A 26,895-nucleotide genomic window follows, 5' to 3' on the forward strand; every position below is an offset into this window, starting at 1 on the left:
GGACATCCGTCGTGTTGGAAGTACATCGCCATTCTGTCATGCAGGGAAACATCTTGTAGTAACATCGGTAGAACATTCCGTAGGAAATCAGCATACATCGCACCATTTAGATTGCCATCGATAAAATGGGGGCCAATTGTCCTTCTTCCTACAATGCCGCACCATACATAAACCCGCCAAGGTCGCTGATGTTCCACTTGTCGCAGCCATCGTGGATGTTCCGTTGCCCAATAGTACATATTATGCCGGTTTACGTTACCGCTGTTGGTTGGTGAATGACGCTTTGTTGCTAAATAGAACGAGCGCAAAAATGTGTCATCGTCACGTAATTTCTCTTGTGCCCAGTGGCAGAACAGTACACGACGTTCAAAGTCGTCGCCATGCAATCCCTGGTACATAGAAATATGGCACGCGTGCAATCGATGTTGATGTAGCATTCTCAACACCGACGCTTTTGAGATTCCCGATTCTCGCGCGTTTGTCTGCTACTGACGTGCGGATTAGCCGCGACAGCAGCTAAAACACCTACTTGAGCATCATGATTTGTTGCAGGTCGTGGTTGACGTTTCACATGTGGCTGAATACTTTCTGTTTCCTTAAATAACGTAACTATCTGGAGAACGGTCGGGACACTTGGATGATGTCGTCCAGGATACCGAGCAGCATAGATAGCACACGCCCGTTGGGCATTTTGATCACAATAGCCGTACATCAACATGATATCGACCTTTTCCGCAATTGGCAAACGGTCCATTTGAACACGGGTAATGTATCACGAAGCAAAGACCGTCCGCACTGACGGAATGTTACGTGACACCACGTACTTGCACGTTTGTAACTATTACAGCGCCATCTATCACAAAGCGAAAAAAGTGGTCCAGCTAAAACATTCATAGTTCTTTACGTACTACACGAATATGCAATAAAAAATGGGGGTTCCTATTTTTAGGAACGCAGCTGATATTCGTTTGACCTATGGCAGCGCCATCTAGCGGGACAACCATAGCGCCATCTGGTTTCCCTCTTCAAACTAGACAAGTTTCGGTTAAAGGTAAGCGTAGGCTTCCGCGGCCGTTGTCATCTTCAATAAAATTCTTCAGGGTATCAGACCGCATCGTCATAATTTAAAATGCGCCAACGTTTCGGCCAGCGTTGCAGCTAGCCTTCATCAGGGCCTTACGTTAACTGCTAAATGAAACACACTTGGTTCCTTAAATAACTGCACGAGAAAACCGTGTCGTTACTTGATTGGCTGTAAAAGGAGGAGCCGTGGCGGCCCAAGCAGACACGCGGAGAGCCGCAGTAGTGGTCGCGAGCACACAAAGCAATGGCACGCCGCAGCCGGCTTCTGGACAGCATGGAAACAGTGTGACGTCACAGCCATCACCTGTTCGCTATTCGTCCGTCTCCTCCAATGGGGTGGATTAATATAAAGACCAATAGAAAACAGCTATTTCAGCCAATGACAGATAATAAAGGAAACACCAATAAAGCATACTTTTCACCCCTCCTCCTCCTCCTTTTACAGCCAATCAAGTAACGACACGGTTTTCTCGTGCAGTTATTTAAGGAACCAAGTGTGTTTCATTTAGCAGTTAACGTAAGGCCCTGATGAAGGCTAGCTGCAACGCTGGCCGAAACGTTGGCGCATTTTAAATTATGACGATGCGGTCTGATACCCTGAAGAATTTTATTGAAGTAGACAAGTTTCGTTCTTTGTCGTTTTTTCGTTTGACGCTTATTTCGTGAGATATTTAGCCCGGTCACGATCAGTGGACCACCATGTATAATCTAAGGAGCCAACAGCGCTTGTGTTAATTCCGTGTAAAACGTAGTACAGAATTTCATTGCCGTATCTTCAGAGTTGTGAATTTGGTGCATATTATAAACAGTGTGTGTTTCTTACGAATGTCCACCCGTCGGTGTAGTGCTTACATCACCCGCCACTGGATGGACGCTGATTAAAGGCACACTTACCGAGTATGAGCGCGGAGTGCATGAAGAGCACGCCGTAGGGGCTGCTGGGCGCCGCGTAGGAGATGACGAAGCAGGCGTTGGCCAGCTGGAACAGCAGGTGCTGCGGGCTCTGCAGCACGCCGCACCACGGCAGCGGGCCTGTGGGCAGACAGAGGGGCGTAGGCGTAGGCGCAGGCGTAGGCGTAGGCGGGAGGTCAGCTGGAACAGCAGGTGCTGCGGGCTCTGCAGCACGCCGCACCACGGCAGCGGGCCTGCGGGCAGACAGGGGGGCGTAGGCGTATGCGCAGGCGTAGGCGCAGGCGTAGGCGGGAGGTCAGCTGGAACAGCAGGTGCTGCGGGCTCTGCAGCACGCCGCACCACGGCAGCGGGCCTGCGGGCAGACAGAGGGGCGTAGGCGTAGGCGCAGGCGTAGGCGCAGGCGTAGGCAGGAGGTCAGCTGGAACAGCAGGTGCTGCGGGCTCTGCAGCACGCCGCACCACGGCAGCGGGCCTGCGGGCAGACAGAGGGGCGTAGGCGTAGGCGCAGGCGTAGGCGCAGGCGTAGGCGGGAGGTCAGCTGGAACAGCAGGTGCTGCGGGCTCTGCAGCACGCCGCACCACGGCAGCGGGCCTGCGGGCAGACAGAGGGGCGTAGGCGTAGGCGCAGGCGTAGGCGCAGGCGTAGGCGGGAGGTCAGCTGGAACAGCAGGTGCTGCGGGCTCTGCAGCACGCCGCACCACGGCAGCGGGCCTGCGGGCAGACAGAGGGGCGTAGGCGTAGGCGCAGGCGTAGGCGCAGGCGTAGGCGGGAGGTCAGCTGGAACAGCAGGTGCTGCGGGCTCTGCCGCACGCCGCACCACGGCAGCGGGCCTGCGGGCAGACAGAGGGGCGTAGGCGTAGGCGTAGGCGGGGGGTCAGCTGGAACAGCAGGTGCTGCGGGCTCTGCAGCACGCCGCACCACGGCAGCGGGCCTGCGGGCAGACAGGGGGGCGTAGGCGTAGGCGGGAGGTAGTGGACGCAGGCGAGGCCGCGCGGCTGGCTCCCCTAGCAGAGAGTGCATATAGGCAAACACGGCAGTCGGGCAGCAGCTTCTGTTTCATCAGTAGCGCGCCAGAATCCAGGATTTCGTTTCCGCGTTGTAATGAGCTTCCTATAACTACAAGGAACTTATAGATTTAGTTACTGTGAGCATTTTAGTCTAAAATCTTAAATTTATTGCGTACTTCTGAACCCAGTAGCTACACTCCTGCGCTTTATTTGCTGTCTATAGTCCCGCGGTCTTTAGTACGGTCAGGCACTATGGTTGCTGCGTTCAGACGCGAGCTCAGTTGGTGACCCGTCGATTGCAGCCCCAAGCGGTGCTGGCTCCAGTCACGCTGCTGGAGGCTGCTGCACCACAGCGGGGGGCCGCACGTGGGGGTGCAGCCGTACCTCCCAGCACGTCCCTCGCATCCTCCGACTGCTCCACTTCCGGGACCATTCCAGTTACCGCCTCTACTGAGCATGACCGCTCACCTGTGGGCGAGTGGGAGGTGTGGCAGGAATTAAAAGACGCTGATCGAAGCCCCCCCCCCCCTTAGTTCTTCCGAATTACGAGTTTTGGGTGTGACGCAGCTGACGAAGATCGTTAGCCGGATGCAGTTGCTCCCCCTGTTCCAGATGAAGCCTCGTTGCGTGCACAATCTGTGCAATCACAGAGAGCGATACTACTAGTACTTGGAGTTCCGGTTTGAACAAACTCGGTTCCTTCTGCATGAGACCCTTCTGTTCTTCTCGGTAACTGTGGTGGCTCCAAAACTGGCTGCAAGATTTCTTTAAAGTCAGTACCGCCATTAGACTGTTTTTTATTTGCAGTGTTACATTTACACGATCATGATTTCGGCCATTATCAAGTGTTTTAATGCCTAAGATGGCATACTGTGCTATTTAAAAATACACTATTAGACACATTGCATATTTTAAATACGACAGTATGCCATCTTAGGCACTGTATAACATTAAAACAATTGATAATGGCACTTTAAAGCCGAAACCATGATAGTGTAAATGTAACACTGCAAATAAAAAACAGTCCAATGGCGGTACTGACTTTAAAGAAATATATTATGACTGTCGCCCCACATAATGAAAAAATTATTAAATGGCTGAAAGATGTTAGTTCTACAGAGGCAGAGTTAAAACCACTTTAGTTACAATCTTTGTGTAATGTAATCACTGATATGGCTAGTTTCAGGTCGAATTAAAAAAATTAAAGTTCGAATTAAAGAAAAGCAAATTGTTACCTACTATACGGTAGTTCATAGACGGTTAAATTGTCCTGGTGCAGTGATCACACAGCTCAGTACAGTGCTGGAAAAGAATTAACTTATCAGCTCACCAAGTCACTGTCCTCGTACACATTTAAGGAACTCGAAACAATTAAGATAGTGCACAAAAATAATCAGTAAACCCGTCAACACTGCCCTGTTAATCAGTCATTGTTCATGGGACTCAATAAAATCTGCGTGCCTCTAATAAGATCTCATTCGGAATTAAATAGTAATAACTGTCTCAGAAGTCACGAATTAAAGAAAACGAACTGTAAGCAGTGTATGCGAATATTTCAGAATGTTCGTTACCGGACTACGGCACACTGCTCACGACAAGAGACACACGTGCTGCTCGCTGTACCCTCTGCCGCTGACTGCCTCATCTCACACGTGCTACGCCTATATATAGTCTCATCTACGAACGATACATTTTACACTACTCATTATCGAAGGCAGCCACTTAAATAAAATATTTTGCGACCCTCAAAATATTGAACTTTATAATTAGCGAGTTAATTAACAAATCCTGCACGTCAAATGGACCATAAAAATTTATGAACAAAATCATAATGCCAAATTTCAGAATCTAACAGAAATTTTAACATAGTTTCTAATTGAAGTAAGCAACGGTCTAAAGTTTCAATGTAATTCGGAAGATAATTAGTTTCATGCAGTCTTAGGTACCTTACGGAAAAGCTAGAGATATATACTGGGTGATCAAAAAGACAGTATAAATTTGAAAACTGAATAAATCACGGAATAATGTAGATAGAGAGGTACAAATTGACACACATGCTTGGAATGACATGGCGTTTTATTAGAATCAAAAAAATACAAATGTTCAAAAAATGTCCGACACATGGCGCTTCATCTGATCAGAATAGCAATAATTAGCATACCAAAGTAAGACAAAGCAAAGATGATGTTCTTTACAGGAAATGCTCAATATGTCCACCATCATTCCTCAACAATAGCTGCAGTCGAGGAATAATGTTGTGAACAGCACTGTAAAGCATGTCCGGAGTTATGGTGAGGCATTGGCGTCGGATGTTGTCTTTCAGCATCCCTAGAGATGGAGGGCGATCACGATACACTTGCGACTCCAGGTAACCCCAACAAAGCCAATAATCACACGGACTGAGGTCTGGGGACCTGGGAGGCCAAGCATGACGAAAGTGGCGGCTGAGCACACGATCATCACCAAACGACGCGCGCAAGAGATCTTTCACGCGTCTAGCAATATGGGTGTTTTTTTTTTTTTTTTTTTTTTTTTGTTCTAACAAAACCCCATGTCATTCCAAGCATGTGTGTCAATTTTACCTCTCTATCTACATTATTCCGTGGTTTATTAAGTTTTAAAATCTATACTAACTTTTTGATCACCCGGTATATACTTTCAAATGGTTGGTTAGTTTGAGAGAGGGAACCAAACTGCAAGGTCATCGGTCCCATCGGTTTAGGGAATGAAGTCGGCCGTCCCCTTTCGAAGGAAACATTCCAGCATTTGTCTGAAGCGATTTAGGAAAATACGGAAAACCGTAATTAGGATGGCAGGACGCGGGTTTGAACTGTCGTCCTCCCGAATGCGAGTACAGTGTGCTAACCACTGCGCCACCTCGCTCGGTCTCTCAAATAGCAAGCGTTATTATGTCGAAATATATTTCCTACCCCTCACTGAAAATGTAAGGTCATACTGTTTTAATCTCTTCAGTTAATAATACACTCCTGGAAATTGAAATAAGGACACCGTGAATTCATTGTCCCAGGAAGGGGAAACTTTATTGAGACATTCCTGGGGTCAGATACATCACATGATCACACTGACAGAACCACAGGCACATAGACATAGGCAACAGAGCATGCACAATGTCGGCACTAGTACAGTGTATATCCACCTTTCGCAGCAATGCAGGCTGCTATTCTCCCATGGAGACGATTGTAGAGATGCTGGATGTAGTCCTGTGGAACGGCTTGCCATGCCATTTCCACCTGGCGCCTCAGTTGGACCAGCGTTCGTACTGGACGTGCAGACCGCGTGAGACGACGCTTCATCCAGTCCCAAACATGCTCAATGGGGGACAGATCCGGAGATCTTGCTGGCCAGGGTAGTTGACTTACACCTTCTAGAGCACGTTGGGTGGCACGGGATACATGCGGACGTGCATTGTCCTGTTGGAACAGCAAGTTCCCTTGCCGGTCTAGGAATAGTAGAACGATGGGTTCGATGACGGTTTGGATGTACCGTGCACTATTCAGTGTCCCCTCGACGATCACCAGTGGTGTACGGCCAGTGTAGGAGATCGCTCCCCACACCATGATGCCGGGTGTTGGCCCTGTGTGCCTCGGTCGTATGCAGTCCTGATTGTGGCGCTCACCTGCACGGCGCCAAACACGCATACGACCATCATTGGCACCAAGGCAGAAGCGACTCTCATTGCTGAAGACGACACGTCTCCATTCGTCCCTCCATTCACGCCTGTCGCGACACCACTGGAGGAGGGCTGCACGATGTTGGGGCGTGAGCGGAAGACGGCCTAACGGTGTGCGGGACCGTAGCCCAGCTTCAGGGAGACGGTTGCGAATGGTCCTCGCCGATACCACAGGAGCAACAGTGTCCCTAATTTGCTGGGAAGTGGCGGTGCGGTCCCCTACGGCACTGCGTACGATCCTACGGTCTCGGCGTGCATCCGTGCGTCGCTGCGGTCCGGTCCCAGGTCGACGGGCACGTGCACCTTCCGCCGACCACTGGCGACAACATCGATGTACTGTGGAGACCTCACGCCCCACGTATTGAGCGATTCGGCGGTACGTCCACCCGGCCTCCCGCATGCCCACTATACGCCCTCGCTCAAAGTCCCTCAACTGCACATACGGTTCACGTCCACGCTGTCACGGCATGCTACGAGTGTTAAAGACTGCGATGGAGCTCCGTATGCCACGGCAAACTGGCTGACACTGACGGCGGCGGTGCACAAATGCTGCGCAGCTAGCGCCATTCGACGGCCAACACCGCGGTTCCTGGTGTGTCCGCTGTGCCGTGCGTGTGATCATTGCTTGTACAGCCCTCTCGCACTGTCCGGAGCAAGTATGGTGGGTCTGACACACCGGTGTCAATGTGTTCTTTTTTCTATTTCCAGGAGTGTATTTCACAATGAATAAACTTTCTGAGTTAACTAATTAGATCACTGCAACTACATTAGCAAGTAGTATGTAATGACCAGTGAAATTCAACAGGACTAGCCCTATTTGTAAAACTGAAATTGCTGCGCACTCGGGGGTACTAGGTACACTGTCATATTGTCATGTCTCGTGTAGCATTCTGCTCTTTTATGCTGCTAAGACGCTTATGCTACCGGGTGCTCTTTACTGTGTTCTGACTGAGAATGCATCCAAGAGCACTATTTCTAGCACCACAGCAAATTCCTTGTCAAAATCGGGGGAAACCAGCATCAGGTCTTCGATCAACGTCTTCTTCAATGCCTAAAATGCAGATTCATATTCTAGCGACCATTGAAATACAAAACCGCTTTTAAGCAAATGATTAGTGGTTGAGCTATCTGTGCAAAATTTTTGACGAATTTAGTGTAATGGTTGAGAGGTCCAGACATGACTGTAATTTCTTCGTTTTTTGAGGCCTTGATATTGCTGCCACCGAACAAGGATCGACTCATACACCCCCTCCACTAGCAACATGGCCCAAGTACTTAACCTGAATTTGTACAAATTACTTGCATCAAAACTTAGCGTAAGATGCACCGTTGGTAGTCTACTTAATACTTATTCCAACCATTTTGCATGTTCATTAATATCTTCTGAAAAAACTGTATCATCATCGAGTTTTCTAGGTTTTCAGCTACGCAAAAACCAATATAGCAATCTCTGACGTGTCTCTGGTGCATTTTTAAGCCCAGATGGCAGCCTGCAATATTGAAAATGCCACCATCGGACCGCAGAAACTGTTTTACGGCTGTCTTCTGGGACTACCTCCATCTAGTGGTAACCGCCTTGCAAATGAGTCATCGTGAAATACTTGTATCTACTTAAATTATCAAGTTCCTCCATCATATTAGGTAGTAGATAAATGTCAGTGATGTTTCGAACTTTCAAGTATCTATAGCCATAACAAAAGAGATATTTCTTGGTGCGACCTGTTGATTTTTGAGAACCCGGACTACATGTGACGGCTAGCGACAATCACTGGCTTCTATGACGGCTTCTGACAGCTGTCGGCAGATGAATTCTTCCATGAGTGGCTGGAATTGCTTTGGTATACGATACGACTTCCTATAACATGGAGCATTATTCCCCGTGGCTATGCAGGGTTGAGTAACTCGGGTTGCAAGTAACAGCAGTAATTCCATAGCTCTCCAGTCACTGTCCTGTAGATACGCCACTTCGTATTGTAATGCAGAATCCTCGACAGTATGCTTGTAGCCGTGGTCAGTGCATGACCTACCTATATCTTCGTTAGACTCGCACCGTCCGTACCGAAACTGTCTTGGCTAACTAGAACCATACATTCCCTAGTCACGTTAGCTATGCACGCTATGCTTCCGCATACGAAACAGTGTGTTATATCCGAATGTTCTCTGTTTCAAGTGGATCAATCCCCTGAGGTTAGTTCTCACCTACAGAAACCGAAACTATTTTTCCTGTTCTGACAGTATGTTATCATAGAAACCCATGTGCAGCTTGTGTGTACACAGAGCAGATGGCACCATCTTCATGAAAGGTATGTGCTATGCCATTGCCTCTTGCGGCGGTATCACGCAGCGAAAATGGCCTCCAAGCTCAGCTGTAGGCTGCGAACTGTCGATTTTAGCGCTGTGTTTAGTTACGAAACCAAGTCGGAGAATTGCATAACACACTTCACCAACTTGTGGCAGCACGTCCATGTGCTAGGCGAAAGTCTTAACTCCAGCGCTACACTTGAGTAGTGTTGTCCCCAATGATCTTGTATCATTATTACCGGCTCCACATAACCTGTAACGCGGAGGCTACGGTCTCTTTCAACCCAAGAGAAGTGGCGCGTCTACTAATACATGTGACGCTGTATCTACTAAAAACCTATTTTCCTTGCCACCAACAAAACTACACAAGCAGCATTCCATCTGTGCACGAACTCGCGCAGTGCTACACTTTATCAGAAAAGTTTTTCAACTGCTGACATGTTTCTGTCTGCGTTTAATGAACACTTTATTCTGATTCCTATTCCCCTGTTTGCTACTCTGACACTCCTGTGCCTTACGAAGATACGACCGACTAGCCACATTCGTAATATTCCGTCTGCAGACACAACACGTTAGATGTGGCCCTCACGCACACGCCTGTGACATTTATCACCGAGGCAAGCAACCAGCGGTCGCTACGCCTCCTAGTCGCTACATCTGTCTCTTCCAACTGCGCTGACAATCGTGATAGCTGCGGCTAAGATGGATTCTCTATCCTAACCTCACGCAACATTTCAGCAGGAATGCCGCGCAAGAGTACATCGAGAACCCTATTTTCAGCTTCTCAGCGTAGTACTACATTTACTTCCTCATTCTGTGTTAGCTCGTACGTGTGAATGTTGGGATCTTTCACATCATATCCGGGAGAGACTGAACGGATTCATTATGCTTCTGCATCAAAGTATTGAACCTCTCCACGAAGAACTGAGTATTGTTCTCGTTACAGTATCACTGTTGTAACGCCTCAGCTACTTCTTCGAATGTGTGCGCGTACCGTAAGGTCTCGTGGCAAGTCACGTATGCGATAGCTTCTCCAATCAAAGTCAAATTGGTCATACGCAGGCTAACTTCGTCAGACCAACCGCCCAGTTCCACTGCACCTGGAACTTCTTTCAGTAATGTGGTTTTGTGCTCCATTGCCTTGCCAGAAAAAGGCGAAATCCAGTTTTCTATTGCAGAGTCGATAGAAGGAGTGGGTACACTCGATATAATGTTAACTTCTTCAGTTTGTCCTAGTATCTGTTGTTTTTCGGCTGGCAGTACCTCTGCCTAGATCTTATAGCGTTCTCATTCCCCAACTTTCTAACCTAACGATCCGTTCTGTCATAGCGGCAACAAAATGACTCGTAGTACTGGTGCTCGTTTCTACCACTCTCCTGCATATTCTACTACCGCCCAAGCAAAACGGTATACAGTGTGTTCGGAAATTCCCGTTGCAAATTTCTAGGATCTGTAGAGGGTAGTGAGTATATAATATTTTCAATAGAAACCCATTTCCGGAAACGTGCTCCTTCCGTTCTACGACGGTTTCAGTTGACAGGTGTAACGCGTCCGCGTCTGCTGAAAAGTGTCAGAGCAGCTTGTCTTGGTATGCAATAGGGTAGACAAAGTGACACGTACTGCATCAGACGGTCACCTGATGTTGCGTCGCATGCGAAGTTTAGTTTACGAGACTCCAGTAGTGCCAGAAGACGATCTGCTCGCACGAGTTCTGTCCAGTGCACTAGAAACTGAAGAGACAGCAGTTGGGATGCAGAGTGTCTACCGGAACATGCTTCGTAGGTACAGTGTCTGTAACAACGTTGGAGGTCGCCACATCAAGCCGCTGTTGTGATGCATCAGTACTGTTCTAGTACGCCGGGTTCGTTTTTGTTTTGGAACAATGCGAACACGTAATTTTTAAGTGTTAATACAGACAAATGTGCTTAAGTAATAAATGGATGTTTCTTTATGTCTCCTTTCGAATTGCTACCTGATAACTGTATTGCGTCACGCCTAATTCAATTCCTCAAGCGGAGGTGAAAGAGTTAAACATCAGAATAGTCGTACAGCGGAAAGAGTACGTTTCGGAACATGCGTTCTACACTCCTGGAAATGGAAAAAAGAACACATTGACACCGGTGTGTCAGACCCACCATACTTGCTCCGGACACTGCGAGAGGGCTGTACAAGCAATGATCACACGCACGGCACAGCGGACACACCAGGAACCGCGGTGTTGGCCGTCGAATGGCGCTAGCTGCGCAGCATTTGTGCACCGCCGCCGTCAGTGTCAGCCAGTTTGCCGTGGCATACGGAGCTCCATCGCAGTCTTTAACACTGGTAGCATGCCCCGACAGCGTGGACGTGAACCGTATGTGCAGTTGACGGACTTTGAGCGAGGGCGTATAGTGGGCATGCGGGAGGCCGGGTGGACGTACCGCCGAATTGCTCAACACGTGGGGCGTGAGGTCTCCACAGTACATCGATGTTGTCGCCAGAGGTCGGCGGAAGGTGCACGTGCCCGTCGACCTGGGACCGGACCGCAGCGACGCACGGATGCACGCCAAGACCGTAGGATCCTACGCAGTGCCGTAGGGGACCGCACCGCCACTTCCCAGCAAATTAGGGACACTGTTGCTCCTGGGGTATCGGCGAGGACCATTCGCAACCGTCTCCATGAAGCTGGGCTACGGTCCCGCACACTGTTAGGCCGTCTTCCGCTCACGCCCCAACATCGTGCAGCCCGCCTCCAGTGGTGTCGCGACAGGCGTGAATGGAGGGACGAATGGAGACGTGTCGTCTTCAGCGATGAGAGTCGCTTCTGCCTTGGTGCCAATGATGGTCGTATGCGTGTTTGGCGCCGTGCAGGTGAGCGCCACAATCAGGACTGCATACGACCGAGGCACACAGGGCCAACACCCGGCATCATGGTGTGGAGAGCGATCTCCTACACTGGCCGTACACCACTGGTGATCGTCGAGGGGACACTGAATAGTGCACGGTACATCCAAACCGTCATCGAACCCATCGTTCTACCATTCCTAGACCGGCAAGGGAACTTGCTGTTCCAACAGGACAATGCACGTCCGCACGTATCCCGTGCCACCCAACGTGCTCTAGCAGGTGTAAGTCAACTACCCTGGCCAGCAAGATCTCCGGATCTGTCCCCCATTGAGCATGTTTGGGACTGGATGAAGCGTCGTCTCACGCGGTCTGCACGTCCAGCACGAACGCTGGTCCAACTGAGGCGCCAGGTGGAAATGGCATGGCAAGCCGTTCCACAGGACTACATCCAGCATCTCGACGATCGTCTCCATGGGAGAATAGCAGCCTGCATTGCTGCGAAAGGTGGATATACACTGTACTAGTGCCGACATTGTGCATGCTCTGTTGCCTGTGTCTATGTGCCTGTGGTTCTGTCAGTGTGATCATGTGATGTATCTGACCCCAGGAATGTGTCAATAAAGTTTCCCCTGCCTGGTACAATGAATTCACGGTGTTCTTATTTCAATTTCCAGGAGTGTCTAAATATTATGTACTAACTCCCCTCTGCAATTCCTAGAAGTTTGGAACAGGAACTTCCGATCACCCTTTATATAAAAGGGACGACACCAGGACCACACTACAAAGCATACAGGCAGCAGGCAGCATAACACCAAAAGGGAGTAACCGTTAACGCCGATTCGTACTGCGCAGCACTGTCATTGCCACGCAACGCCAAAAGGAACGAAAGACGTGGTAAATTAAGCAGAGGGACTGCTCTCGCACACGACAAAACAAAAGGCTACACGGTACGCACACTGCGAACTTTGCTTCAGTCTTTTCGATTTCCATTTTCTCCACGACCTGAAAGAATGTGTCGCAGAAAAGAGATTGTCCTGCGACGACAATGTTGACACAGCGGTTCCCGAATGACTCCATGACCGAAGAGCAGGTTTCTATTGTCGAACGATCGGTTCGCCTTTCCGAGCGTTTTTTACCGACAGGTGGTGACTATTTTGAAAAATAGTGTCACGAATCTCTGTCACTTCGAAGTGTGACACAGTTACCTGACCTGTCATAATAACGTGGAACTTCGTTTTTAGGGTCAACCGAATAACATGATACAATTTTTTAAACCATTTTTAAAAACTTTAAAAATACTTTTATATTTCAGCATGTGTAACAAATGGGGAGAAGGCTACGTGTCGATGCGTCTACGAATCATTACTTTGGAATATACAATGTGTTAATAGAGTGAAACAATGTTGTACAGCAGCTTCAGTCACCTGAACTGGGAACTGTTTCTATCCTTCCTATACCTAGTCGGCAACGGCCTCGCTGCAGTGGTAACACCGATTCTCGGCAGATCACCGACTTTAAGCGCTGTCGGGCTGGGCTAGCACTTGGATGGGTGACCATACGGTCCACCGAGCGCTGTTGGCAAGCGTGGTACATTCAGCCCTTGTGAAGCAAACTGAGGAGCTACTCGATTGAGAAGTAGCGGCTCCGGTCTCGGAAACTGACAAACGGCCGGGAGAGTGGGGTGCTGACCACGTGCCCCTCCATATCCGCATCCAGTGACGCCAGTGGGCCGAGGATGACACGGCGGCCGGTTGGTACCGTAGGACCTCCCAAGGTCTGTTCGGACGGAGAGACTTCTATCGCCAGCCACTTTTCCTTCACAAAGTACGAGCGTTGGGTATGATGCAGGTGTAATTGTTAAGCGTAGGTGACTGTAGTTGGTGTGGCGTGGTGCGGTGCCGTGGATGTGCTGGATGACGATGAGGGCAGTGAGGGGGTGAAACCCGCAGCCGGCACTCGGCGCACTCCCCCCAAACAGCAACGAGGAGGCCGCCGAGCTCAACGTTCCCACCCGACGGACGGCTCACCGCTAACAGTCCCGTACCCTGACTTGACAAGACATTGCGGAGAGCCTTGGAATTTAATCCAGGACACTGGCACAAAGACTGGTTATCAGGCGCTCTGTGGAAGTGCAGTACCACGGTCAGAGCAGCTGAGACTGCTGTCTTGATGGGTACGCACTGTGAGCGAATGTCAGCGATGTGTCAGCAAAAAAAGTAACGAAGAAAGCTGCCAGCAAGTCGACTCAGGACGAATTCGTGCATTTAATTAGTTTGTACGAGGAATGGCCAGCTTTATGGAATGTACAGTTACTTTACCACAGAAATGGGATAACAAGAAAATTTGTTGGCCGAAATGGTTGCGGTATTTAACACCTCTGGAGAAGAAACTTGACAAAATGCCCACGATTAAAGGAATCGAGAAAAGTAGTTTTACAACATAGATCAATTAACATACAGAAACACGTGAAGTCGTGTCTGAAAGTAATCGTTTTGGACCGCAGAAAATTCGAATTTTAGCTCTAAGCAATACAGCTGTATCTTTAATTTTGTTTGAAGCGGTATATATTCGTTATGGTATTATGTTGGTTGCTGAAGAACAGATGTTACGAGTGTTTCCTTAAGTCAATACGAGTAAAAACGTTCAAGTAAATGTGCGTCTGCAAATGCTTCATTTATCACATATCGGCGCTGTTTGGCCTTCGAACGTCCGTGAGTACTGAGATGAATGTAGTACAACGTTATTTCATCGTAATTGTTACCTTACCAAATATTAAAGAGAAAGAATGTGACTGATGCTATAAATATTAGTGTCATAATCAGTCTGTCTTTAACAGTAATGGATTTTCGTATAGTACAGGGTGTTTATAAATGAATATCGGGGTTTTAACACTTTATTGATATTTATTATATTAATCTTACAGTTATAAACGATATGTCAAATGAAAGAGCCACTCATACAGTTTTACCAAGAACCTTATAAATGTTCAATGTGAGCACCATTTTCCACACGGCACACGTCAAGTCTATGGCCGAGTTCTTCTCAAACGTCGATAAGTGTGTCTTCAGTGATTGTAGCAACAGCTGCTTCAATCCGGTTTCTTAATTCAGGGAGGTCTGCTGGTAGCGGAGGCACGTACACACGATCCTTGATGAAGCCCCAAAGGAAAAAAATCGGATGGCGTTAGGTCGGGTGAACGTGGAGGCCATCCAAAGCAAGCCCTGTCATTGGGCCCCTTGCGGCCTATCCAGCGCTCGGCTATAGACTTGATGTGTGCCGTGTCACAAATGGTGCTCACATTGAACAGGTTCTTTGTAAAATTGTTTGAGCTGCTCTTCCATTTTACATATCATTTATAACTGTAAGTTTAATGTAATAAATATTATTAAGCGTTAAAACCCCGATATTCATTTATAAACGCACTGTATTATCTTCATTGGTAATATTGGGTCCAATTACAAAGAGTATTTCTTCCATCTTCTACGAATTAATTCTCGTAAAATTTCGATATTGTCGTGGATTTTCCATCACAACCTTTACAGTAATACTCTTGCATGCTCCGAGGTCATCGCACCCCCTAATCCGTTCTCTTGTCCAACACGAACATGACTGTTCACGTTTTTTCTTTGGCACTGAAACCGTTGAAAGTGCAACTGCAGCCCGACCGTCGTCCATCGCAACATCTTCCTTCGACAGAACTACGACAGAAAAATCTCGTGGAGGGTGATCTCTCAGCTCTCACAGATAGACTTACAGAAAGTACTCGCAAAGAACTATCACACAGTAAAAATTCGTTCATAGCGTAAAGAATTCTGCGGAAACGACCTGAGAGTATTAAACTTGTGGAAAGCAAAACATGCTCCCGTGTATCCCAGTCCATAGGTTCTGATTTTGTACCTCCAAGTGTTGCTGCTGTTGCAACTGCCAAGACAGAATGTAGATTGCACGTAGAGGCCCCCGTAAACGATAAAAGCGTGTCTGGCAAAATAGTTCTTATCTGGCTAAGAATTCGCCAAGCAAGACCATACATGTTCAAACAATGTGTCAGTTTAGCATGACTTTGGAGCAGACGCTTTTCGTGTTCGTTTGTGTTTTGAGAGGAGTGAGAACGACCACAAGTGGAGACAATGCAGTCCTGGTGTTGACTTCGACACTGTGCTTACATCTACATCTACATACATACTCCGCAATCCACCATACGGTGCGTGGCGGAGGGTACCTCGTACCACAACTAGCATCTTCTCTCCCTGTTCCACTCCCAAACAGAACGAAGGCAAAATGACTGCCTATATGCCTCTGTACGAGCCCTAATCTCTCTTATCTTTGTGGTCTTTCCGCGAAATGTAAGTTGGCGGCAGTAAAATTGTACTGCAGTCAGCCTCAAATGCGGTTTCTCTAAATTTCCTCAGTAGCGATTCACGAAAAGAACGCCTCCTTTCCTCTAGAGACTCCCACCCGATTTCCTGGAGCATTTCCGTAACACTCGCGTGATGATCAAACCAACCAGTAACAAATCTAGCAGCCAACCTCTGAATTGCTTCTATGTCCTCCCTGAACCCGACATGATAGGGATCCCAAACGCTCGAGCAGTACTCAAGAATAGGTCGCACCAGCGTTCTATAAGCGGTCTCTTTTACAGATGAACCACATCTTCCTAAAATTCTACCAATGAACCGAAGACGACCATCCGCCTTCCCCACAACTGCCATTACATGCTTGTCCCACTTCATATCTCTCTGCAATGTTACGCCCAAATATCTACGTGACTGTGTCAAGCGCTACACTACTAATGGAGTATTCAAACATTACAGGATTCTTTTTCCTAGCCATCTGCATTAATTTACATTTATCTATATTTAGAGTTAGCTGCAATTCTTTACACCAATCACAAATCCTGTCCAAGTCATCTTGTATCGAAGAGGAAGAAAAAAACAAGACTCTGGACCAGAGAAAGGCTGAAAATAGTTTTTTCCCATGAAAATATGCAGAACTCTCAGAACCATATGATTACATCAACTTTCTTCGAATGGACAATGAAAATTTTTAAAAATTATTAAGTCCCCCCTAAAAGAGGAAACTGCCTGTCAAGTTCGGCCTCATCTAGCCGCGGATGTGTCAGACAAGCCCGTACTCGCACTAAGAAAGCTCGTCAGTTTAAACTAACTTTTGAAGCAGGCACTTTTCGTGTTTGCAGTATTTCGGCACCAGGGGGAATGGCTACAACTGCAGATAAAGTACCCTTAACGTTGCCTCTGGCACTGTGTTTAGTGAAGAGGGAAACAAGACGCTGATCCAGGGAATGATTTAAAATGACAAATATACCAGGTGGTCAAAAAGTCAGTATAAATTTGAAAACTTAATAAACCACGGAATAATGTAGATAGAGAGGTAAAAATTGACACACATGCTTGTGATGACATGGTGTTTTATTAGAACCGAAAAAGAATTTCACAAAATGTCCGACAGATGGCGCTGGACAGCAAAACGTCAGTAACTGCTACCGTGACGGGTAAGAGGTACGCCGATATATTACAGAATCGCATCATCCCCAGCCTGGCTGATAAACACCTGCTGGAACGTACGATGTTTATGGAGGATGGCGCTCCACCCCATATTGCTAGACGCGTGAAAGATCTCTTGCGCGCGTCGTTAAGTGATGATCGTGTGTTCAGCCGCCACTTTCGTCATTCATGGCCTTCCAGATCCCGAGACCTCAGTCCGGGCGATTATTGGCTTTGGGGTTACCTGAAGTCGCAAGTGTGTCGTGATCGACCGACGTCTCTAGGGATGCTGAAAGACAACATCCGACGCCAATGCCTCACCATAACTCCGGACATGCTTTACAGTGCTGTTCACAACATTATTCCTCGACAACAGCTATTGTTGAGGAATGATGGTGGACATATTGAGCATTACCTGTAAAGAACATCATCTTTGCTTTGTCTTACTTTGGTATGCTAATTATTGCTATTCTGATCAGATGAAGCGGCATCTTTCGGACATTTTTGAACTTTTGTACTTTTTTGGTTCTAACAAAACCCCATGTCATTCCAAGCATGTATGTCAATTTGTACCTCTCTATCTACATTATTCCGCGATTTATTCAGTTTTCAAATTTATACTGACTTTTTTATCACCCAGTACAACTGGATACCTGTTAATGGAAATATTTTATTCAGAACCAATTTCACCAGAACCAACTACACGCTCAACTTCCTGCGGATGGACAGTGATACGTTTAATAAGTTGTTTAGCTTTACTTCACCTTCATACTGAGACAGAACACACAAGTATGCAAAGATTTACTCTCTTCTGCGTGGTCCTCTAACGACAGGTCACTAAAATGCAGCAACGTGGGACCATATAACCCACCTCGTCCATGGAAGAACCAGAGAACTAAGATTTCTTTTTATTTCCTTCTTTCCGATTGTGTGTCACTGTATGCATAATATACTGATTTTGTCCACGCGTAATATATGGTTGAGAAAGACGTGCTACCTCCACCAGTTTGGTAATTGTCCGCGGTATTTTGTTTTTATACTTAATCGTAGTTTTCGTAGTAGTAGAAACTGATGATACAGTGAGATAAATTGTAATAAAGCAATTTATCACTAAACGCATGCGGCGAAACGCCGACATAAACAACGTCCGCCATCTCGTCAAGCTTTCTGTCAATCAAAAATTCTCGCAAAGACGTCAAACGCGATGTATGCTTGACAGTCACGCCAAACTGCACCGTACTGTATTTGACAAGCACAGCTAGCTTTGGTAAAATGTGTGATCGTTTACGGGGGCCTAAAGGCTGTACCGGCGAGACGAGGCAGAGGAGGCGCGCCACTCACCTCCGTCGTACTGCGGCTGCTGTGTCTCGGGACCAAAGCCCATGGCGGCGGCAGAGGTGTGGGGGGGCCGAGCCGAGCGGGCTTGCCTATATAGGGGCGCCTGCCAAGCGGAGCGGCGGCTGGCGGGCGGCCCTGCGGCTCTGCGCACTGGGGGGGCCTCTGCAGTGTGCTGGGCTCTGCCAGCCCCGATGTACCTTCTCCCCCCTACCCTTCTCCGTGGGTAGAGCAGATTCGGTATGAGCTTCCATCCCTCTAATTTGTCCTACGTTCTCTTCTTCGCGACCAAGTACTGTGCAGGAGTAAGCAATGTGCAACTGTGTGCCAAAACATTATCACCACGTGCTTAATACCTTCTCGGTCCACGTATACCAGGGCCGTTCACCAAAGCCGATGCAGGTAGCGCGGAGTAGAGAGAGGTAAACAGAGCGAGAGGAGGGAGCGAGCGCGGCTTCCAGTCGCAGCACGGCCGCCAGCGCATTTCGACGTGCCACAAACAGCGAGCAGGCCCTCGCCACCACCTCGTCTTGATGCTGCGTGGGAGCATCTACAACGTTTTACTGAACACGATGGGCCCTATAAAACGTTTAGAGTGTCAAAAAGTATTAAACCACGTAAAAAAATTCAATTTGAGACTTCATTGTGCGGCAAATCTACGCGGCAGAGTACGACTAATATGTCGGTACGAACGAAAGACAATAATTCTTGAACTGCATTCCAGCTCTTCAAACGAAAAAAGTTACCACTTAATAATGTTTTGTTTGAATCACGGTGTCAACGGAAGGAATTAGACTAAACTGCTACGTTCCAACAATTACCGTGTCCGTTTTTAGAGCCCGTACTGCTGATAATATTTGATAAAAATACACTACTTGCCATTAAAATTGCTACACCACGAAGATGTGTTACAGACGTGAAATTTAACCGGCAGGAAGAAGATGCTGTGATATGCAAATGATTAGCTTTTCAGAGCATTCACACAAGGTTGGCGCCGGCGGCGACACCTACAACGTGCTGACATGAGGAAAGTTTCCAACCGATTTCTCACACACAAACAGCAGTTGACCGGCATTGCCTGGTGAAACGTTGTTGTGATGCCTCGTCTAAGGAGCAGAAATGCGTAGCATCAGGTTTCCGACTTTGATAAAGGTCGGATTGTAGTCTATGGCGATTGCGGTTTATCGTATCGCGACATTGCTGCTCGCGTTGGTCGAGATCCAAAGACTGTTAGCAGAATATGAAATCGGTAGGTTCAGGAGGTTAATATGGAACACCGTGCTGGATCCCAATGGCCTCGTATCACTAGCAGTCGAGATGACAGGCATCTTATCCACATGGCTGTAACGGATCGTGCAGCCACGTCTCGATCCCTGAGTCAACAGATGGGGACGTTTGCAAGACAACAACCATCTCCACGAACAGTTCGACGACGTTTGCAGCAGCATGGACTATCAGCTCGGAGACCATGGCTGCGGTTACCCTTGACGCTGCATCACAGACAGGAGCGCCTGCGATGCTGTACTCGACGACGAACCTGGTGCACGAATGGCAGGCAAAACGTTATTTTTTCCGATGAATCCGGGTTCAGTTAACAGCATCATGATGTTCGCATCCGTTTTTGGCGACATCGTGGTGAACGCAAGTTGGAACCGTGTATTCGTAATCGTCATACTGGCGTATCACCCGCCGTGATGGTATGGGGTGCCATTGGTTACACGTCTCGGTCACCTCATCTTCGCATTGACGGCACTTTGGACAGTAGACATTTCATTTCAGATGTGCTACGACCCGTGGCTCTACCCTTCATTCGATTCCTGCGAAACACCTACATTTCAGCAGGATAATGCACGACCGCATGATGCAGGTCCTGTACGGACCTTTCTGAATACAGAAAATTTTCGACTGCTGCCCTGGCCAGCATTCTCCACACCTCTCACCAATTGAAAACGTCCGGTCAATGGTGGCCGAGCAACTGGCTCGTCACAATACGCCAGTCACTACTCTTGATGAACTGTGGTATCGTGTTGAAGCTGCATGGGCAACTGTACCTGTACACGCCATCCAAGCTTTGTTTGACTCAATGCCCAGGCGTATCAATGCCATTATTACGGACAAATGTTATGGGTACTGATTTCTCAGGATCTATGCACTCAAATTGCGTGAAAATTTAATCACATGTCAGTTCTAGTATAATACATGTGTCCAATGAATACCCGTTTATCATCTGTATTTGTTCTTGGTATAGAAATTTTAATGGCCAGTAGTCTATATTGGTTTAGAAAATTCAACTTCAACAATGGGCAAATATTAAGAACTACCACAGTTGTAACAGGTATTATCTATCACAAAGCTGCATACAAAGTATCAATTTCAGAAGTAATTTTAAACAAGTAACACGTGTATTTGTAATAAGATAATACGAAAGGTAGTCTCTTATTCGTGAATAATAAGCTTCGCAAAATACTGGAATGATGCTGGGCATCTATGATAACCTTTTGTCTATGATAGTTAAATGTCTCTTTGATGTTAAAATCTTTCACAAATTAGAAGAGTTGGGGAAAAATCGGTATGCAATGTGTTGTGTATGACTTCGTACACAGTTGTTCAAATGGTTCAAATGGTTCTGAGCACTATGGGACTTAACATCTGAGGTCATCAGTCCACTAGAATTCAGAACTACTTAAACCTAACTATTCTAAGGACATCACTCACATTCATGACCGAGGCAGGATTCGAACCTGCGACCGTAACGGTCGCGCGGTTCCAGACTGATGCGTCTAGAACCGCTCGGTCACACCGGTAGACGTACACAATTGTATAGAGAGGTCGGCTACAGAGTTGCAGGAAAGCTGGACAGGAGTAGATATGATTAGTGAACAAGTTAACACAGTAAATAGAAGAGTTGTGACTTCTATTTCTCCAAACATATGAAAATTTATTACAAATAACGCAACAAGAAACAGAGTCCAGCTGGTTGGTTGGCTGGTTGTTTGGGGGAGGAGACCAGACAGCGTGGTCATCGGTCTCATCGGATTAGGGAAGGACGGGGAAGGAAGTCGGCCGCGCCCTTTCAAAGGAACCATCCCGGCATTAGCCTGGAGTGATTTAGGGAAATCACGGAAAACCTAAATCAGGACGGCCGGACGCGGGATTGAACCGTCGTCCTCCCGAATGCGAGTCCAGTGTGCTAGCCACTGCGCCACCTCGCTCGGTAGTCCAGCTGGTACAACAGCAACATGGACGAGGCTGTCTGGACTGCGACCAGGTGGCACCTGCATACCACCTCGCAGTGAAGAGGCTCCGAGTGTGAATGGCTGCACTGCTGCCACTGGACATCTTATACCACGACAGCAGAGGGCGCTTGTGGCACGGAGCTGCTGCAGGTGTGACTCAGCATAAGCGCACCATTGGGTCCACCAGATCCCAAAAGACTGCTAATGCTGTCTGACGGAAATTGATGGAATCTTGCAATTCTGTTGGCAACTTTAAAACGTCAGTAGGATGGTATCGACACATGATATCACACAATGTCAGAAGCGGGTTAAAAAACCTTTCTAACGATAACTCATTCGTCCCTGTACAATTAGTATGTGCTGAGAAAAGAGATTTTGACTTGCAAAGTAATATACAGGGTGGTCCATTGATCGTGACCGGACCAAATATCTCACGAAGTAAGCGTCAAACGAAAAAACGACAAAGAACGAAACTCGTCTAGCTTGAAGGGGGAAACCAGATGACGCTGTCATAGGTCAAACGGATATCAACTGGGTTTTTTTTTAAATAGGAACCCCCATTTTTATTACATATTCGTGTAGTACGTAAAGAAATATGAATGTTGTAGTTGGACCACATTTTTAGCTTTGTGGTAGATGGCGCTGTAATAATTACAAACGTATAAGTACGTGGTATCACGTAATATTCCAGGAGTGCGGTCGGTATTTGCTTCGTGATACATTACCCGCGTTAAAATAGACCATTTACCAAATGCGGAAAAGGTCGATATCGTGTTGGTGTATGGCTGTTGTGATCAAATTGCCCAACGGGCGTGTGCTATGTATGCTGCTCGGTATCCTGGACGACATCATCCAAGTGTCCCGACCGTTCTCCAGATAGTTACGTTATTTAAGGAAACATAAAGTATTCAGCCACATGTGAAACGTCAACCACGACCTGCAACAAATGATGATGCACAAGTAGGTGTTTTAGCTGCTGTCGCGGCTAATCCGCACATCAGTAGCAGACAAATTGCGCGAGAATCGGGAATCTCAAAAACATTGGTGTTGAGAATGCTACATCAACATCGATTGCACCCGTACCATACTTATATGCACCAGGAATTGCATGGCGACGACTCTGAACGTCGTCTACAGTTCTGCCACTGGGCACAAGAGAAATTGCGGGACGATTACAGATTTTTTGCACGCGTTCTATTTAGCGAAGAAGCGTCACTCACCAACAGCGGTGACGTAATGCAGCATAATATGCGCTATTGGGCAACGGAAAATCCACGATAGCTGCGACAAGTGTAACATCAGCGACCTTGGCGGGTTAATGTATGGTGCGGCATTATGGGAGGAAGGATAATTGTCCCCCATGTTATCGATGTCAATCTAAATGGTGCAATGTATGCTGATTTTCTACGTAACGTTGTACCGATCTTACTACAAGATGTTTCACTACATGACAGAATGGCGATGTACATGATGGATGTCCGGCACATAACTCGCGTACGGTTGAAGCGGTATTGAAGAGCATAATTCATGACAGGTGGATTGGTCGTCGAAGCACCATACCATGGCCCGCACGTTCACCGGATCTGACTTCCCCGGGTTTCTTCCTGTGGGGAAAGTTGCATATTTGCTATCGTGATCCATCGACAACGCCTCACAACATGCGTCAGCGCATTGTCAATTCATGTGCGAACATTGCGGAAGGCGAACTACTCGGTGTTGAGAAGAATTTCGTTACACCTATTGCCAAATGCAATAAGGTTGACGGGCATCATTTTGAGCAGTTATTTCACCAATGTGGTATTTACAGGTAATCACGCTGTAACAGCATGCGTTCTCAGACATGATAAGTTCACAAAGGTACGTGTATAGCATTGGAACAACCGAAATAAAATGTTTAAACGTACCTAAGTTCTGTATTTGAATTTAGATAACCTACCTGTTACCAACTGTTCGTCTAAAATTGTGAGCCATATGTTTGTGACTATTACAGCGCCATCTATCATAAAGCGAAAAAAGTGGTCCAACTAAAACAATCATATTTCTTTACGTACTACACGAATATGTAATAAAAATGTTTTTTCTTAAAAAACGCAGTTGATATCCGTTTGACATATGGCAGCGCCATCCAGAGGGCCAACCATAGCGCCATCTGGTTTCCCCCTTCAAGCTAGACGAGTTTCGTCCTTTGTAGTTTTTTCGTTTGACGCTTATTTTCGTGAGATATTTGGCCCGGTCACTATCAATGGACCACCCTGTATACGTCACAGCAGCGGTTGAGCGGAGCACGGATTTGACTAGTCGCTGCTCGGTTTCTGGACGAACTGGGCAGCAGATATCTATGCACATGTCTAGAAACTGCCGTAAATTACGTGGTGCTGTTCTGTGGATGGAGAGTTGCCACCCAATAGGCAGGCATATTCGGTGCTGATGACACCAGTGTGATTCCACCAACGTTCTTCTTGTAGCACTGTATCCAGATTCTGGCCTTGTGGTACAGACAGTTATCCTGTCGAATGATGCCGTCGCTGACTGTGAAGGCATCCGGTGTGCAGGAGTGCCGGTGGTTGGCAACAATATTCACATAGCCCAAAGCCGTCATGATCTTTGATTACATATCCCATACAACACAATAACTCCGTATTTAGCAATTATATACAACAGCTCGCTCACAGAAAGATCCGAACCTAAAGACTGGAAAGTTACTCAAGGCACACCAATACCAAAAAATGGAAGTAGGAGTAATCCGCGCTAATTTACAAGCCCCTATCACTAACGTCGATTTGCAGTACGGTTTTGGGACATATACTGTATTCGAACATTATGAAGTACCGCGAAGAAAACGATTTATTGACACACATTCAGCACGGATTAAGAAAATATCGTTCTTGTGATACACAACTAGCTCTTTAGGGTCATGAAGTATTGAGTGCTACTGACAGGGGATGCCAAGTTGATTCCATATATTTAGATTTCCAGAAGGATTTCGACACCGTTCCTCACAAGCCTCTTCTAACAAAACTGCGTGCCTACGGAGTATCGCCTCAGTTGTGCGACTGGATTCGTGATTTCCTGTCACAAAGGTCACAGTTCGTAGTAATAGACGGTAAGTCATCGAGTAAAACAGAAATAATATCCGTAGTTTCCCAACGAAATTTTATAGGCCCTCTGTTGATCCTGATCTACATTAACGACGTAGGAGACAATCTGAGTAGCCTCTTAGATTGCTTGTAGATGATTTACCGTCTTGTAAAGTCATCAGATAACCAAAACGAATTGCAAAATGATTTACATTAGATATCTGCATGGTACGAAAGGTGGCAATTGACCCTGAATAACGAAAAATGTGCACTTATTGACGTGAGTACTAAATTTCGATTACGCGATAAGTCACACTAATCTGAAGGCTGTAAATACTTAGGGATTTCAATTACGAATAACGTAAACTGAAACGATCACATATACAGGGTGTTACAAAAAGGTACGGTCAAACTTTCAGGAAACATTCCTCACACACAAATAAAGAAAAGATGTTATGTGGACATGTGTCCGGAAATGCTTAATTTCCATGTTAGAGCTCATTTTAGTTTCGTCAGTATGTACTGTACTTCCTCGATTCACTGCCAGTTGGCCGAATTGAAGGAAGGTAATGTTAACTTCGGTGCTTGTGTTGACATGAGACTCATTGCTCTACATTTCTAGCATCAAGCACGTCTGTACGTAGCATCAACAGGTTAGTGTTCATCAAGAACGTGGTTTTGCAGTCAGTGCAATGTTTACAAATGCGGAGTTGGTAGATGCCCATTTGATGTATGGATTAGCACGGGGCAATAGCCGTGGCGCGGTGCGTTTGTATCGAGACAGATTTCCAGAACGAAGGTGTCCCGACAGGAAGACGTTCGAAGCAATTGATCGGCGTCTTAGGGAGCACGGAACATTCCAGCCTATGACTCGCGACTGGGCAAGACCTAGAACGACGAGGACACCTGCAATGGACGAGGCAATTCTTCTTGCAGTTCACGATAACCCTAATGTCAGCGTCAGAGAAGTTGCTGCTGTACAAGGTAACGTTGACCACGTCACTGTATGGAGAGTGCTACGGGAGAACCAGTTGTTTCCGTACCATGTACAGCGTGTGCAGGCACTATCAGCAGCTGATTGGCCTCCACGGGTACACTTCTGCGAATGGTTCATCCAACAATGTGTCACTCCTCATTTCAGTGCAAATGTTCTCTTTACGGATGAGGCTTCATTCCAACGTGATCAAACTGTAAATTTTCACAATCAGCATGTGTGGGCTGACGAGAATTCACACGCAATTGTGCAATCACGTCATCAACACAGATTTTCTGTGAACGTTTGGGCAGGCATTGTTGGCGATGTCTTGATTGGGCCCCATGTTCTTCCACCTACGATCAATGGAGCACGTTATCATCATTTCATACGGGATACTCTACCTGTGCTGCTAGAACATGTGCCTTTACAAGTACGACACAACATGTGGTTCATGCACGATGGAGCTCCTGCACATTTCAGTCGAAGTGTTCGTACCGTTCTCGACAACAGATTCGGTGACCGATGGATTGGTAGAGGCGGACCAATTCCATGGCCTCCACGCTCTCCTGACCTCAACCCTCTTGACTTTCATTTATGGGGGCATTTGATGATGATGATGATGATGATGTTTGGTTTGTGGGGCGCTCAACTGCGTGGTTATCAGCGCCCGTACAATTTCCCAACCTTTGCTCAGTCCAATTTCGCCACTTTCCTGGATGATGATGAAATGATAAGGACAACACAAACACCCAGTCATCTCGAGGCAGGTGAAAATCCCTGACCCCGCCGGGAATCGAACCCGGGACCCCGTGCTCGGGAAGCGAGAACGCTACCGCGAGACCACGAGCGGCGGACGGGGGCATTTGAAAGCTCTTGACTACGCAACCCCGGTACCAAATGTAGAGACTCTTCGTGCTCGTATTGTGGACGGCTCTGATACAATACGCCATTC

General features: G+C 47.2%; 1 protein-coding gene across 1 annotated transcript in view; it reads right to left on the reverse strand.

Moving 5' to 3' along the window:
* Positions 1-26,895, reverse strand: part of LOC126101499 (popeye domain-containing protein 3-like) — a 244,083-nt gene that overhangs the window by 138,332 nt on the left and 78,856 nt on the right. The window contains exon 2 of the mRNA XM_049912144.1: positions 1,978-2,115. Coding sequence (XP_049768101.1) covers positions 1,978-2,115 — 138 coding nt within the window. The remainder of the gene's footprint in view (positions 1-1,977; positions 2,116-26,895) is intronic.

This window comes from Schistocerca cancellata, chromosome 9, assembly GCF_023864275.1.
Source record: "Schistocerca cancellata isolate TAMUIC-IGC-003103 chromosome 9, iqSchCanc2.1, whole genome shotgun sequence".
NCBI classification, from domain to species: Eukaryota; Metazoa; Arthropoda; class Insecta; order Orthoptera; family Acrididae; genus Schistocerca; species Schistocerca cancellata.